Below are 17213 nucleotides of genomic sequence, written 5' to 3'. Positions count from 1 at the left end.
GGGTCAAAATTATTCAAAAATGGGTTAAGGGGGATTCTCACTGCTGATCAAGACCGTATCCCTCTGGCGCCGGGAACCAGTTGGCTTGACGGCTTCTCTAGCTGTCAGTTTGGACTTCTCTAGCCACATACAACAGATATATTCACGTAAAGGGCTGGGGAATGGGGAGTGGGGCTGGGGGAGTTGGGCGCCAAGGGGGCTGCTTACTTATTTATTTAAGCAAAATGTTTGCCTGCATTTGGTTGTTTTACCATTTTAATAAACTATTGATCACAAAAAAAGATGATTATGTTCTTTTCAGTGTGGATTTTTTAAAAGAATGTGGCCATTTTCTGCACCCTTATGTGCTTTTTCTTTTGAAATTTATAATTCCACCATTTTTAAATAGGGTGGACATCCTGGGTACTCCAAGTCTTTGTTTTTTTATTAACCTTTTGTTTTATTCTTACAAATACCTTACAGATTAGAGATGGGGTTTTATTGTGGACTTTCTTCTTTACATTACATGTAGCGCAAAACAGTTTACCTGCACTTTCAGGATATTGCTCTGCTTTAATATCAGGCTGCAGATCGTTTTAGATTATACAGCAGTTCTTTGTGCCATGTTTTAACTGGGTGACCTTATGCCAATACACGATACTCGTCAGGTTGTCTAGGTGTTGGTTTGATGGCACAGTGCATGGGCAGTCATTGCTAGAAAATTAAAATACTTTCCCACTCAGGAAGAAACCTACAATACCACAAAGTCTCAAAAAACACTTGTTTTATATAGGAAAACTACTACATTTTGTTAAACAGTAGTTAAAAAATTTAATCTCAGTGCTTTTGAATGTGCCATGAATTTTGGAGCCAGACAGTTGGATTAAGTATTTCTGTAACTGCTGATCTCCTATGATTTTCACATACAGCAGTTTGTATAGTTTACTCAGAATGGTCTGAAACACAAAAGAATATCCATTAAGCAGCAGTCCTGTGGATGGAAATCCCTTGTTGATGAGACAGGTCAGATGAGAACAGCCATAATGATCTGAGCTGACAGAATGGCTATGGGACTCGGAAGAGTCAGATAACCAGAAAATCATCTTAGAACCGTAAGGTTTATGGGCCACAATAGTACAAGACCACGTCCTGTTCCACTCCTGTTAGCCATGAACATAAAGATGGCAGCAGTGAGCACAGGCTCACCAAAACTGAACAGCTGAAGACTGCAAAAACATATCCTGGTATGATGAGTCTTGATTTCTGCTGAGAAACAATTAGTAGGGTCAGAATCCATGCACCCAGTCTTTCTTGTATCAACAATCCAGGCTGTTGGTAATGGTGTAATCATGTGAGGAAAACTTTTTTCAACTATAAATTACCTTCTCAAACCTCCTTCACTCCGAGGCCACTGATGAGAGGTGCAACATGCACATCAATGTTTTCAAACAAAAAGTTGATAACATCCACTTATACCTCTTCACTACGGATATCCTGCCCTCTCCAAATGTCGACCCACTGTCTGAGACTGTCCAGCCCCTTTGGTCCTTCTCTGTTGCCACACAGGAAGAGGTGGAGGATGTCATCAGGAAAATGAAACCTTCTACCAGTTCCCTGAACCCTTTTCCCTCAGCCCTGCTGAGGGCCAACATCTCTGCCGCCTCTCCACTTATTACCAGGATTATAAATCATTCCCTTCTGGCTGGCCATATTCCTTCTGCACTAAAAACTGCTGTCATCAGACCTCTACTGAAAAAACCCACCCTGGATCCTGAAGTTCTCTCTAACTATAGGCCCATCTCCAATCTTCCATTTCTCTCCAAAGTTCTGGAAAAAACAGTTGCAGCACAACTTCATGATCACCTCAAACTGAATAACTTGTTTGAAAAGTTTCAGTCTGGTTTCCGCCCTGGTCATAGCACCGAAACAGCCTTGGTCAGGGTTACAAATGACCTTCTGATGACAGCAAATACTGGTTCCCCTTCTCTACTCATTCTCCTTGACCTGACAGCTGGTTTTGACACAATAGACCACAACATCCTCCTTCACCGCCTGCAATACACTATTGGTCTCTCAGGAAATGTTTACAATTGGTTCACATCATACCTGACCGGCAGAACTGAGCATGTCACCCTGGGCAGTGCAAAATCTCACACCCACAACGTCACCTGTGGTATCCCACAGGGCTCTGTGCTTGGCCCCATCCTTTTTACCATCTACATGCTTCCCCTTGGAATTGTCATTAGCAGACATGGTTTATCTTTCCATTGCTATGCCGATGACACTCAGCTTTACCTTAGGACCACCACCACCTCCTTTATTGCTCCTCTGTCAACATCTACACTGACTACCTGCCTGGAGGAGATAGAGGCTCAACTTCCTTCAGCTGAACAGATCCAAAACAGAAGCCATCTTAGTTGGCACACCACACCATCTCCGCTCTTCTACCATCACCAGTATCACTTTCTCTGGCCAAAACATCCCCCTTTCCACATCTGTCACCAATTTGGGTGTTAAAATGGACTCACAACTCACCTTTGACATCGACATCAAGCACCTCTATACGTCATCTTTCTATCGCCTCAAGAACATCGCCAAACTCCGCCCAACACTCACCCTGGTAGATGCAGAGAAGCTCGTCCATGCCTTTGTCTCTTCCAGGCTGGATTACTGTAATGCGCTGCTCATCAGGATTCCTGGCAAGAGTATCCAGAGACTTCAGTATATTCAGAACAGCGCTGCCAGGATCCTGATGAGGGTGCGAAAGCATGATCACATCACCCCCATCCTGAAAACCCTTCACTGGCTCCCTGTCCTACTCAGAATAGAGTACAAGGTCTCCCTCCTCACCCATCAGTGAGGACATGCCCCCCTTTACTTACAGGAACTTCTCACCCCTCATACCTCCTCACGTACCCTCCGCTCTGTACACACTAACACCCTCCAAGTCCCCAGAACTAAGCTCAGCAGCATGGGTGATAGGGCTTTTTCATCTGTGGTGCCGAGGCTGTGGAATGCCCTCCCTGATTACCTGAGAGCCCCACAGTTAACTGATGCTTTTAAACGAAACCTAAAAACTCATCTTTTCAGAAAGACATTTTGTTAAAGTATTTTATATATTTTTTTTAATTTTTATTTTGACTCTGTAGCACTTTGAGATTCCTAAAATATAAAGTGCAATAAAAATAAAATGTATTATTATTATTATTATCTGTAAATACATGCACTCTTCTTATTTTTCCATTTGCGATGTCTTCTAACAATGATAAAGCAGGTATGGCAGTTGGAATAGATTGGCCATTCTGTGCAGATTACAGATTGATTGCAATCAAGTACCTTAAATGTGTAAATGATATACAGTTAATTTTGGTGTATTTAATAAAGCCTGTGTCATGGATGCGAATATGAAAAACAAATTCTGGGTGCCGCCCGTTTACAAAACCAAGAAGAAACGTGTGTACACTTTACGCCAAGCTTAGTTTTTATACATCTCGATGTGAGTGTGGAAACGGGCATACACAACATTTTTGTGCGTACACACTGTTTATACATGAGACCCCAGGTCTTTGCCAAGATGTTCAATAACAAAATGAAGTCTTACTCTAAAGTTCCTTTTGGACAGTAAAGGCTTTTCACTGACACACCATGCATACAGGTCAAATTTGTGAATCTCTTTCTAATTTTAGATGCATGAACTTTGACCCCAGCTGTTTCAAGAGATATCTACAAATCCCACAATGAAATGAATGAGTTCTTGGAGACTTCTTTTCGTATCATACAATTTGCAGGGCTGGACAGTTCTGGCCATATTAACAGATGATTTTCCTTAAAGTTGAATGATTGATTTCAAATAATCTGGTTATCTTTTTAAATCCATTGGCAAACTCCTAGGCATACACAACATTCTTTCTGACGTACTTAGAGAGCTCTTTTAATCTTGGCATGATGACACCACAAATGCTAACAGTACAAAGAACATCAAAACCTTCACATCTGTGGTTTAAATAAGGCAGGGTCCATTTGTACAGTCTACAAGAAGGTTCTAACCTTTGGCACCTCATCAGAAACATCAGATTCTAATTTGATTTCAAGTGGTGATAAATAAAGGGGTGGACTTAATTTTTGCATCTGACAAATTGGCTCGTATGCATCATTTGTTCAGGTGTATCACCTTTAACTGTATGCAGTATTTGCATGAAGATCTACTGTTTGCCTGTTAAAATATGTTGAGATAGTCATTGGGAGGCACTTATTTTTTTACATGACGGTAATACCTTTTTTTTTCACAAAGGGAGTTGACCTCTGGCATTCAATTATATAATTAGTGGACTTAAAAGAAATCAATTATTGTTTCAATTTATTTTTTGCTCATCAAAAAATAACAACCTGGTGAATTTGCAAAATGTCCGTTAAAGTGGCAGAGATTCTGGATTGTGGCACGTGTCTTCATGATTTCCTCCATTACATTTGCAAATTGATAATCTTTGTAGAAGGAAAAATAATAAAAGATTAAAGTTCCTTTGTGTTATGACGGACACTCACACAGAAAAGTCATATCTGTAAACACAAGGCACTTCAGTTTTATTCAGAATTACATATCTTATCACCCTCATTGGATGTACTGGCGGAAAGAACTCTGATCCAGAAGCACTCACTCACGAGGACCAGCAGCACAGTTACCACCAGACACGATAATCCAAGTCGAACGACATTTCCTGTTGAAAAATCCACTGAAAGAAAAGACAAAAGTGTTACTGTTATTGTTTTGATTGACTAAATCCTAAAAACTGACAATCTGAAAATCCCTTATTCAATATCATTTTCGCCTCATTCAGTGTTTCTCTCCAATACACTGTGGGAGATGGCCGGCTGTTCATCCCGGCCAGCACCCCGAAGCCGCTAGATGGAGCCCTCCCTGTAGCATGGGAGTGCCCCAAAGACCAGCAGGGAATCATGGACAATGGAGTTTTTATTTCCGACCCTGCTGGACACCGTGGGGCCCACCAGGGTACGCTGCAGGGAGGCCCAAGGACTTATATGTGCCCTATAACCCGGAAGTGCATCACGATCCTATGACCGGAAGGAATGACGTACTTCCGGGTTGAAGAAAAGGACTTTTAATCTGACCCGGAAGTGATAAGGACTCATGGACTGCTGGGCTGGAGCCACTTCCGGGTCAGGGGATATAAAAGGACCTTGGGAAAGCCCAGACACTGAGCTGAGCTGGGAGGAAGGGTGGCTAAGTGTCTGGGAGTGGAGGATTGAGTATTGTGTGTTGATTATTGTAGTGTTTATTGAGTATATGAGTAGTGTGGAGTGGAGGGTGCTTTGTGCACTGTGTTATTATAAAAATAAAAAGTCTTGGACTTTTACCTGGTTTTTGACGTGGTACCTGAGAGTTCAAGGGAGCACTAGCGCCCCCTACTGTTACAACGCCTTTGCATAGATGTGACCACCAGATGTTTCATTGAAATGTTTTCAAGAAAAAATGAAGATTAGTGGCACCACTATAAACATCAGCCACAAACACCAATTATGGTTACCTGATAACTAAGGAGTTCCCTTCCAGAGAGGTAGAAAACACACAGAAACATACCACTTAAATGAACTGGGGGTCTGTTGATAAATTTATGACCACATTTAATCCCTTTTCTTAATGATTCAGTCAACATGAATATAATTGTTCCTCTAAGTCTTTCTTGGAGTTTGATTTTAGTGTTTTACTATTTTTGCTTTGCAGGGTCTCCCACTATAACCTACCGTCTGTTGGGGAGAAGCAAAAGCTTTAGATTTGTCAATAATTTAAATCTCTGGTTTTTGACAGTTCTCGAAGTTTTAGGGTCCCCTGAAACCAAAAACATTGATATCTCGATGATGGTTGTGTGTGTCCACGTGTCACAGTTTCTTGAGGACGGTCTAGAGCTAAAACAGCTGGATGGAAAATTACCAAACTAGAAACCTTAACCCTTTTATGAGATGATGATATGCTGATTAGTTTTTGAACCAAATCGTGCAAGATAAAGAGGCACTCTAGAGGAACCCTTAAATACCGTAGTTCTGCAATTAATTATGAATTCTTTTTGTCAATTGCTATCATAATGACCTATTTTATGATCAGAAAGATCAGCATCAGAGCGGTAAATAATTACTGAAATGTTATAGAATAGTTTGGATGCTCACATCCAAATTTTTTTAATGTAACTTATCCATATTTTCTGACAGTGGTATTTAACTTTTCTAGAACCATTAGTCTTTGTGGATTTCTTGACCCAAGTGAAACTTGTCATGAATGTTTGTTACCAAAGTGTATTATTGTTGAAAATGGTACTGATGTTAGCCATCATTTGAGTGATCATCTGCTCATGCTGGGTCATTTAAGAGAGAATGAAAAATTGAAACATTAGTAAATGTTCTAAACCACTAATGCTTAATTTCCGATTGAATATTTAAAAAAATTAGCCACAATTTTTAAATATTTAGTATTTTTTGACCTACATGTACTTTCAGAGTATTTCCTCTGTATTCATGTGTAACTGAATGTCTTTTCACCGCATTGCCATAATGCCTGTTTCTGATGCTGTCATTATTTTCAAGGCGCCTTTCTCACTTCTTGTCTGTTTTATTCTGTCTTTGAAGCTGTCTTTACTCCTCCTTGAGTGTCTCACATCTGCACTTTCTTTTTCATCATGTCATCAAATGCTGCGTCCCATTTGAAGTAGGAAGTTATAATTTCAGAGTTCCTGTTGGAATTATCAATTGGAAGTCCCCTTAAATTGGATTTCCAACTTAGAAACTCTGGGCTGATGTGTCAAGTCTGAGTTTGTCCAACTTCAGATCACAACATCAGTCTAAAATGGCGACATACACCACAAACTTTAGTGAGAGCGTACTGTTTATTAACATTTCTGTTTATGTGTGTCTTATTAAATCAGTCGCGCACACAGTACTGTCCAACTTTTATTTGTGGATATGCTGCTATAGTGTTTGAATACATGAAATACCACGTAATGTAAATTAGAACATATAACATTCTAGACGAGAAGAGGCCATTCAACCCAAAGAAGCTCGGCAGTCCTATCCACTCAATTCTTCTAAAATAACATCAAGTCGAGTTTTGAAAGTTTTAAGTAGAATTTTCAAGAAATTAAGGAGAAGATTGAGCAACACCTGGCAAGGACATGAGTTTTACTGATCATTCAGCATGGGTTCAGAAGAGGGAGGCTGTGTTTTACCAAAATGCTGGAATTCTATGAGGAAGCAACAAAGGGGTACAATCAAAGTGGAACATATGATGTTATTTAGCTTGACTTTCAGAAAGCATTTGATGTGTGGTTGGGCATTTAACTAAAAGAAGTAGGAGTTTAGGGTGTTGTGGTGTTTGTAGATGGGTGCAAAATTGACTCAGACACAGGAAACAGAGAGTGATGGTGTGAAGAACCTTATCAGTATTGGCTGATGTTAAGAGTGGTGCTGGGGTCAGTGCTAGGGCCGCTGCTATTTTTAAAATGTAGAAATGATACTGATAGAAATATAAGTAACAATATGGTTAAGTTTGCAGATGATACCAAGACAGGTCGATTTGCAGGTAATCACAAATCCATTTATTCAATACAGAGGGACCAGGACAGCATACAGGCTTGGGCAGATTTGTGGCAGACAAAATTTAATGTTCATAAATGTAAAGTATTACACGTACGAATTAAAAATGTTAGGTTTGAAAACACAATTGGAGGGTTGAAAATTGAAAGTGCATCTCATGAGAAGGACTTAGAGGTCAAAGTGGACTTGACAATACCAACTGCTAGACAGTGTTCAGAAGCCATTAAGAAGGCCAACAGAATGTCAGGTTATATAGCGCCGTAATGTGTGGAGCACAAGTCCAAGGAGGTCATACTGAACCTTTATAACTCACTGGTGAGGCCTCATCTGGAGTACTGTGTGCAGTTTTGACCTCCAGGCTACAAAAAACACTTTGAAGCAGCGGTAAAAGTACATGTAGAACTAAATTTCAGTAAATCAGGAAGGATAGTTGCTTTGAAAACCCACACAAATCGCTCCAGAAACTCCTTTCTTCCTAGTGCCATACGACTTTTCAATAAGAAATATCAGAGATAATGTTTAAGGTTTTGATATATATCCTGTTACCTTTTTTTTTTGGTATAAATATGTTTTATCTAACTGCCTTACCTTAACCTTTCTTATTTCTATTTGTCTGTTTTATTTCATTCTGTCTGTTACCTGTTATTAGATGCAACTGAGAAGGCAAATTTCATGTTTTCCTGTGTAAACATGACTAAATAAAGAAACCTAACCTAACCTAAAAGTACATAGAAGAGCAACTAGGCTCATTCCAGGACTACAGGGGATGAATTATGAAGAAATATTAAAACAGCTGAGCCTTTTCAGTTTGAAGTGAACCAGTGGATTGAAAATGTGACTTTAAAATGAGTTCATCAAGAACACAGGGACACAGTTGGGAACTTGTGTACATTTCACACAAACATAAGGATTTTTTTTCATTCACACAGAGAACCACTGACACATGGAATAAGTTTCCAAGTAGTGTGGTAGACAGTAGGAATTTAGGGTCCTTGATGTTATTTTGGAAGAATTAAGTTGATAGGACTGGCTTTGTTGGGCTGAATGGCCTGTCATCATCCAAATTTGTTCTAATGTCCTAATTCAATTTAAATTTAATTATAACAAAGTCATAATTTAGAGAAGATATGAACAATATTAATATCAACAGGTGTATATGATAGATAGATAGATAGATAGATAGATAGATAGATAGATAGATAGATAGATAGATAGTACAAGTTATAATCTGTAAAACTTGTTGGTACTGTTTTCATGCACCTTACACAAACACATATTGATACTCAAAAGTTACCATTTAAAAAGCTGTTAGTCTGCTTAATACACAGACTGCTGTTCACTGCTGACCTTCCTATTGTCACATGCCCACCTTTTACGGTCAGTGTCACAGCATTGCTGAACTCTGAGTACTCAGGAGGATCATCTCGGAAAGCATAACACCAGTACTTTCCACTGTCAGACACAGTCACAGACTGGACTGTGTAGACGTCTCCACTGATGTTCTTGAGCTCATTCCACAAGCCTGCTTGGTTCCACCGGTACCAGCGATATCGCCAGTCAGGTAAGTCGCCCTCAGTGCTGCACTCCAAAGTCAAGTTGTCACCAGCGTAAACTGTTTCCTTCTGATTTTTCATCTTCAGCATCACATTTTGTTTCCCTATGTGGAAGACAGATCAGATTTGCATTAGGATTTCGAGATGGAAGACTAAAGCCGCTGTTCTAAATTCCTGCATTGACATTGTCATTCTTAAGTCATCTGATGATGATTTTTCAAACTCTCTCAGTAAAATGAAAGCATCAATCCAACTTATAAGAATTTTCCTGCCTCATCATTACGCTTTTGCTGACTCGGCCATGTTTTGTGTAATTGTTCTATTATCTCAGGCACCTTTAATGTGTTTTTTATATACAAAATACAGGGATCCAGAAGGAAAAATATAGAGGTCATATCTGCTGTGGATATCTGCATTATTGCCTCCTGATAAGAAGCCGTGTCTATCAGGGAAAGGAAAAAGATAACATGTAAGAAAGATGACCATAATGAATCACAGTGAACATCATTGGAAACTGACAGCAAGATGGATGGTTAGTTAGCTATTCTAGCTGTAATGCACTGTGCAGGAATTGTACGCAAATAACTCATATTTATGACAGTGGACCACAATAAAGGTTGGCAAGGTGCTGCTGTCAGGGTGGTCCCTGCTTGGAGTTTTCATGTTCTCCCTGCATCCATGTGGGTTTCCTCTGGGTGTTCCTCCCACGGTCTAAAGACAAGCCCCTGATATGTGTGTGTGTGTATGTGTGTTTTCACCCTGTGATGGGCTGACACCCTCAGCAAATGTTATTCTAGCCTTGCGCCCATTGATTTCTGGAACAGGGTCCAGCTGCCCCATGACCATGTCCTGGATAAGTGGGTTAAGAAGATGGATGGATGGACCACATTATAATACTACATATAGCTTACTGCTCCGACTCGAGCGACATTAATAAATACAGCATATTAATTAACAAGAAACACAATGTTTTTCGGCCACATTGCCGTCAGCTGTGTCGTTATTTTCTCTTTCTGTTTTATATTCAATATATATTGGGGTGGCGGCCCCTGGGATTTGGCGGCCCTGTGCAAGTGCACAGTTTGCACATGCCTAAGGCCACCCCTGCGCCAGGCTGCTGCAGTCTAGCACTTCAGTTGCGACGTCGCAGCTCATTAACTTTGGTCAAGGTTCGTGGCTATACTAGCAGATGACGTTTCCGGTACCGTAATGCCAATGTGAAAACGTGCTTTTGTCTGAAGGCAGAAGTAAGAAAAGTCAATAAGTAATGCCGAAGATGCAGAATGATTCAATCACAAACGATAGTAATCATTTTGTACAAGTTTAGTGCTAACTAGGATCTGTCATGCGGGCCGCACAGATTTCTCTTGCGGGCCACATGCGGCCTGGGGGCCACGTGTTTGACATGCCTACTCTATGCTCTCCCAATCCATCTACTGACTTCATAGGAAGAGTCACCAGAGACATGAATGTCACTGCCGAGGTAAGTAAACCTCTCGACAAACTCGACACTCTCTGTGCAGACGCTCATGGCTGTGCCTAAGAGGTCATTAAAGGCTTGGATCTTAGTTGTTATCCAGGACACTCGCAAGCCCTGACACTCAGACTCCTCGCTCAGCGCCCCGATCAGAGCCTCCATTGGCTCTGCAAAGATCACAGCACCATCAGCAAGAGCAGAACACACCCCTGATGAACCCCAGAATCAACTGGGAAAACCACAAAGGTTCTCCCTCCACTCTGCACGCCACTCGTTGTACCAGTGTATAGGCCAGCCACCATGATATCCTGCAGCTTTGAGGGGATCCCACAAAGTCTCAGGATGTTCCACAGGGCAGCTTGTCCAACTGAGTCGAATGCTTTACGAAAATCGACAAAGGCTGCAAAGAAACTCTGCCAATATTCATGAAGCCCTGATAACCAAGCAAAATTTTAATTTAAAGATGGAATGGTGTGATAAGTGAGGTCTGTTTTTAAATACAGTAATCCCTCCTCCATCGCAGGGGTTGCGCTCCAGAACCCCCTGCGAAAGGTGAAAATCCGCGAAGTAGAAACCATATGTTTATATGGTTATTTTTATATTGTCATGCTTGGGTCACAGATTTGCACAGAAACACAGGAGGTTGTAGAGAGACAGGAACGTTATTCAAACACTGCAAACAAACATTTGTCTCTTTTTCAAAAGTTTAAACTGTGGTCCATGACAAGACAGAGATGACAGTTACGTCTCACAATTAAAAGAATGCAAACATATCTTCCTCTTCAAAGGAGTGCGCGTCAGGAGCAGATAATGTCAGACAGAGAGCGAGAAAAGCAAACAAATCAATAGGGCTGTTTGGCTTTTAAGTATGCGAAGCACCGCGGCACAAAGCTGTTGAAGGCGGCAGCTCAAACCCCCTCTGTCAGGAGCAGAGAGAGAGAGAGAGAGAGAAAAACAAACAATCAAAAATCAATACGTGCCCTTCGAGCTTTTAAGTATGCGAAGCACCGTGCAGCATGTCGCTTCACGAAGCAGCTGCATAGAAGGGAGCAACGTGAAGATAATCTTTCAGCATTTTTAGACGAGCATCCGTATCGTCTAGGGGTGCGAACAGCCCCCCTGCTCAATCCCCCTACGTCAGGATCAGAGAATGTCAGCGCAAGAGAGAGAGAAAAGTAAGTTGGGTAGCTTCTCAGCCATCTGCCAATAGCGTCCCTTGTATGAAATCAACTGGGCAAACCAACTGAGGAAGCATGTACCAGAAATTAAAAGACCCATTGTCCGCAGAAATCCGCGAACCAGCAAAAAATCCGCGATATATATTTAAATACGCTTACATATAAAATCCGCGATAGAGTGAAGCCGCGAAAAGCGAAGCGCGATATAGCGAGGGATTACTGTAAAAAAATGAATGACCTGGAGCGTGCAGGCTGCAGGTGGACGCAGGTGTAAGTGGGAATGTGCATGCACCGTTCTGAGGTTGATTGGGGTGCTTGGCTGATCGTGCATTTATGTGCAAAAAATAAGCGGGTCAGTCAGAAGTTTCCTTCACAGCTTGGAGTCGGCAATTGCAGCACCTGCACGCCAAAGCAAGTTAAAAAGGGGAGCGTGTGCAAGTAAAAGAAAGGAGATCAAGACAGAAAGAGAGATGGAGGTTAAAGTGAAAGGAAAGATGATAGCCGGGTAGAGAGCCCCAAGGAGGAGCATATGGATGACGCTCAAAGGAGGCTGAAGAGGGTCACCCCATCTGAATGTCTTCATATAGCTTCAGTGACCCGTTGATCATGAGGGCTACTGCATAAGGCTGAGGAGTGGCAGCGGCAGTCAGAGGAACGAGATTTGGCCTGGCACACTGCTCTAATGGCAGCAGGGGCCCGAACTGGGATTTTTAAGGTTGTCTGTGCCTGCCAGGAGGACGTCTCCTCTGGCTGCAGGATCCCATCGGTTTTTAGAAGAAAGCATCAGGGCTTGTGAGTTTTTATAGGACAGTTTTCTACCATGTTTTTAATGGATCACGTATTGTTTATTTATTGACCTTTTAACTTCCACCAACACTGTGAAGATTGCACAGCACTTTATGAACACTTTGTTTTGTTTTTGTTTTTAAATTTTTTATTAAAACACCTGAAGCACTTTGCACCACCCCTTGACTGTGTGTGTGTCCTCATTTGCCCAGCTCATTGTCTGTCTATGACTATTAATGGTTCCAGGTTCAAGCTACCAACACAAATGGCCACCACAGAACAAGAGCTTTATAGACAATTTAGAAAAAAAAACTGAGCTTCTCATTTCCAAGATGTTTATAACTAATTTGGTGGAAGTATTGGGTTTATTAGTACTCCTTGTTGTGTGTTGCTGCATGATCTTTCAATGAGCTCAAAAGATGATAATGAGAAGAGCAGCATGTGAGTAACCTAACAGTTGACATCAGCTGGAATCCAATGACAAAATGTAAATTGATTAGTTAAACAAAGTCATTTAAGCTTCACTGAGCTTAACTTTGTACTCCTAAAGCTACTGAGAACCCAAACGGAAATGATGAAACAACAATGAGTGACCATTCCACACTACAGACCCCTCGGTAGACACACACTCACCTCGAACAATCACTGGAACGATATTACTATTGTCCGAGTATCGAGGAGGATCATTTCTGCGGCCATTACACCAGTACACTCCAGTATCAGACTGAGTCACAGACTGAACCATGTAAGTGTCTCCAGTGATGCCTTTAACTAAATTCCTCCTTCCTGCCCAGTTCACTTTGTACCAGGTGTATCTCCAGCCAGTAAAGCCGCCCTCAATACTGCAGTCCAGGGTCACGTTGTCTCCGATGGACACAGATTTTTTCTGATTCCTCAGTTTCAGTGTTACCTTTGGTTTCTCTAATTGTAAAAATAAATCAGATTTATATGGGGAGAGAAAGAAAACATATGTAATAAACAAAATTGTCATAAGAAACTCTTTGATGAAGCGAATAGAATTTTTAGAAATGCACCAATATTCAAACCAACTAATCAAGTCTACAAACGCACCTGAATGTTACGCCATATACTGTATACATTTTCATACTTGTTAATTTATGTTTCACACAGCAGTTTTCTAATGTTCAGAACTTTACACACAATGACACCACACACATTGGGTAATAGGAATTCAAACAAAAATCAGTGTAATTGCACTGTGCCTCCTCAGTAATTTTCATATTTTTGATTTGACCAACACCTTTATCCTTAGGTGGAGGAAGAGCACAAGTGGACAGAGACACTACAAAGGCACAATGAGACACATCACAATAGTGAGAACAAAAACCAAAATGTTATGTGTGACTGACACACAAATCAAAAAAGATGCCTTTAAGGGAAATGTTAAAAAAAAATAGAGTTAAAGAAATCAAAAAACATTAGTAAGGGACGAGATTCTTTTGATTGTTGATGTTGAGAGACAGACTGACCAATGAGGATGTGCACGGCTTTTGTTTCTAACAGTTTGGCCCTGATGAGACGAGTTTTCTCAGTTTCGATTTATTTTCGTACAGAATTTCAAACAGTTAAAAACATCATCATTTTAAAGTTCCCTCTACTAAAACTACCGAGCAGTCACATGGAGACAAGATCCCCTGTTCCTTCCAGTCACTGCTAGACAGTTAGTGACCTCCGCTCACTGCTGAACCTCCGGTAGTCATTCACTTACCTTGAAGAGTCAGTGTCATGGCATTGCTGAAATCTGCGAAGTTAGGATGATCAGCTCTGATTGCATAACACCAGTACTCTCCGTTGTCAGATGATGTGACAAATTTGATCGTGAAAGTGTCCCCAGTGTTATCATTGATCTCATTCCACCAGCTTGACCAGCTCCATCTGTACCAGCGATATCTCACACCAGTTACGTTACCCTCAATGCTGCACTCCAGAGTCACTTTATCACCGATGTGAAATGATTTTTTCGGATGCCTCATCTTTAGAGTCACATTTAGCTTCTCTGTATAGAAATAAAGATCAGATGTACACACACCAACATGGAGCTGACCAGATCAAACAAATTTGCTGCTCTAAAGCTTTTAAATTTTGTAGTTTAAATGCCCACATTTGTCATTCTTAACACATTCGTTGATACATCTTTTTCAACAGTATTCAGTAGAACGTCAGCAGCAAGTCAGTATATAAGAATTTGCTTTGCTCCACATTCACATGAGGTTTCTAAAGTTTGCACACAGCAATAATAACTGGATAATAAAAATAAAAAAGGTAAATCACTATATTAGCATTCTGCCTCCTCTACTATTTTCACATTTGCAATTGTTTTTCAACTTTTTAGGATATGAAAGATGTGTCTTCTTAGCTGGAGGAACATCATAATTGGACAGAGACACTAAACCTTAACACCTGTTGGATGTCTCTGGCAGCAGCGGCTACATGGGGCAGCTTGATGGCCAACAGGAATGCACAGCAGGCCGGCTACCTGGCTATCTTCGTGTGGCAGGTGGGTTGTAGTGACAGTTACAGTGCGATGCAATGTGCTTTGTACCTCACGTCATCGTAAGTCATGGTCCTACTAAGCAAATGTTGCAGTTGGTGCATCAGCTACATGAACGTGTTCAGCAGCACGTTCAGCTGCGGACCAATCAGCTGATGCTGGTACCTCACTTTCTTTTCCAATCTCCATGTCCAGATCACTTGCATCAAAATTCAGCGATAATATGTCATCCACGAAGGATTTTGCTTTGCGCATTCGCTTTGGTCTCTCTCCAGATGTCGATGCCATTTTAAAGGTTGTTTGCTCTTCACTACTCATGCACACGCAGGGAATTGAGGTCATATCATTGAAGTTAATTTTTCTTCTAGCAAAGAGAGTCGGGCTAAAATGTAGTGGCGAATTTTGTCACCGTTTAGAGCTGATTACCGTCCTCAATCCCTGAATTTCAACAAAAGTCGACATCCGCCCTGAAAGAGTTAATTATGAGGTGTAAATGACAAGAGAGCCAGCAGTTCTCCATCTAACCTGGACTGTTGACAACTGTGTGTTGTGAACTTTCTTTGTTTATAATTTTTCACTGTTATTTGGAAACGTTTTTTGAGGTGATTATTTTGTGAACAGTAACGGCGCACTGCACGATAACGTACAGTGAACATACTTGACTTGAGCATTTATAGTTTTCAGACTCTTTCTCTGTACGTTTATCGTTCGTTTGCTCAGAGGTTGATGCGCTTGCTGCTTCATGAGCAGCTCTTTTTCTCTCTGCCCTAGCGGCCCGTTTCTTCTCTTCTTTCGTTAGCATCTTTTTGTGTTAAAACTGATGAAGTCAGTGTTTGTGTTGCAATTACTTAGTACGTTTTCCTTAATTTTCCACTTAAGCTGGCACTTAAGTCTTCAATCTGCCTCAAGAATGATTTAAATTATGAAGAGGTAGGGGAAGTGACGGCAAAAGTGGTAGGGATGAGAACGGCGCCTATACGCATGTGCCGCACGGCTGCCCTGCTGGCTGCTGCCGAGAGTTGATTCTACATAAAATAAAAAGAAGAATAAACTTGGAGGTCAATCATCACCCCGAAAGCAGATAGTAGACGTCACATAGTATATGTGTAGCAAATTTCAAGTCAATAGGTGAAATGGTTTATGAGCTACGGGTGATTTAAAATCCTGGACAGACAAATGAACAGCCACAGTAGTGTATTATATATAAAGATAAGGGTGTTTTGGGATACCAGGTTCATTCTTGAGATTCATTTTTTGGTTCATTTCCCTTTTGGTGATATTTATCATCCTTCCCTGATGCAATTTTTATATTTTGATCACCACCATTTTGTGGCAGTGTTACTTGTGCATTCCTTGCAAACAACCTGTAATTTACTATGTATGACATCACCGGGACTCATGTATAGAGTCCCAGGAACAATTTGTGGTTGCTTTAATTACTGTTTTTTCCAGTATTAAAACATCAGCCTATATTTCTTTGACTGTGTTAGGATTAAGGCTTGGTTTGACAAAAGATTGGTTTGGTTTTCTGGTTCTGATCCTGGCATGTTTACTGATTAGATTTGATCTCCTGAGGTCTCATTTATAAACCTTTGCTCATAGCCAAATGAGCTCTCATCATGTTTTTTTTCTACCGTTCATCATATGTATTCAAACAAATTCATTAAAAGGCTTCGCTCTGTGAGTAGTACCCTTGGACCTTTGAAAAATACTCTCAAAATATAACTGTCTGGTCCCACCCACTAATACAAATTGGCCAATCAGAGATGCTTTTAGCTTGGGGTTAGGAAAGTATATTTAGGTGGAAGTATGCTTGCTTGAAATGGACTAATCCATATTGGGCTAGATTTTATAGGATTGGGTGGGATTTTGACTGTGATTGGGATTTAAAGTAACTGTCAAATCTGGAAAGTCTGCTCCCAGCTATAAATAATTTTAATGATATTCTGGGAAAAGAAAAATCTCTAATATAAGAGCTATCTGACATGACCTGAAAGGAAATACAATTAAATGAATGCTGTTATTTGCAAATATTTCCTTGTAACTAAGCAACTGTGTTTCAATAAAGACCTGTGGCTCCTCGCATCACAATCAGAGTAGTCTTGCTGACCAAATAAATACACATTTTA

The 17213-nt window shown here is 40.7% G+C and overlaps 1 protein-coding gene across 2 annotated transcripts in view; it reads right to left on the bottom strand.

The window, feature by feature from the left end:
* Positions 1–4236: 4236 nt before the first annotated feature.
* Positions 4237–17213, bottom strand: part of LOC114666527 (Fc receptor-like protein 2) — a 28738-nt gene continuing 15761 nt past the window's right edge. The window contains exons 5-8 of one of the 2 annotated variants that reach the window (XM_028821425.2): positions 14302–14589; positions 13206–13493; positions 8948–9235; positions 4237–4709 (exon numbers count right to left, since the gene is read on the bottom strand). In XM_028821425.2, coding sequence (XP_028677258.2) covers positions 4561–4709; positions 8948–9235; positions 13206–13493; positions 14302–14589 — 1013 coding nt within the window. In that variant the 3' untranslated portion in view covers positions 4237–4560. The remainder of the gene's footprint in view (positions 4710–8947; positions 9236–13205; positions 13494–14301; positions 14590–17213) is intronic. The other variant, XM_051920032.1, reaches the window with a different exon arrangement.

This window comes from Erpetoichthys calabaricus, chromosome 16 (genome assembly GCF_900747795.2).
Source record: "Erpetoichthys calabaricus chromosome 16, fErpCal1.3, whole genome shotgun sequence".
NCBI lineage: Eukaryota > Metazoa > Chordata > Cladistia > Polypteriformes > Polypteridae > Erpetoichthys > Erpetoichthys calabaricus.
This window is presented reverse-complemented; position numbering and strand designations above follow the sequence as displayed.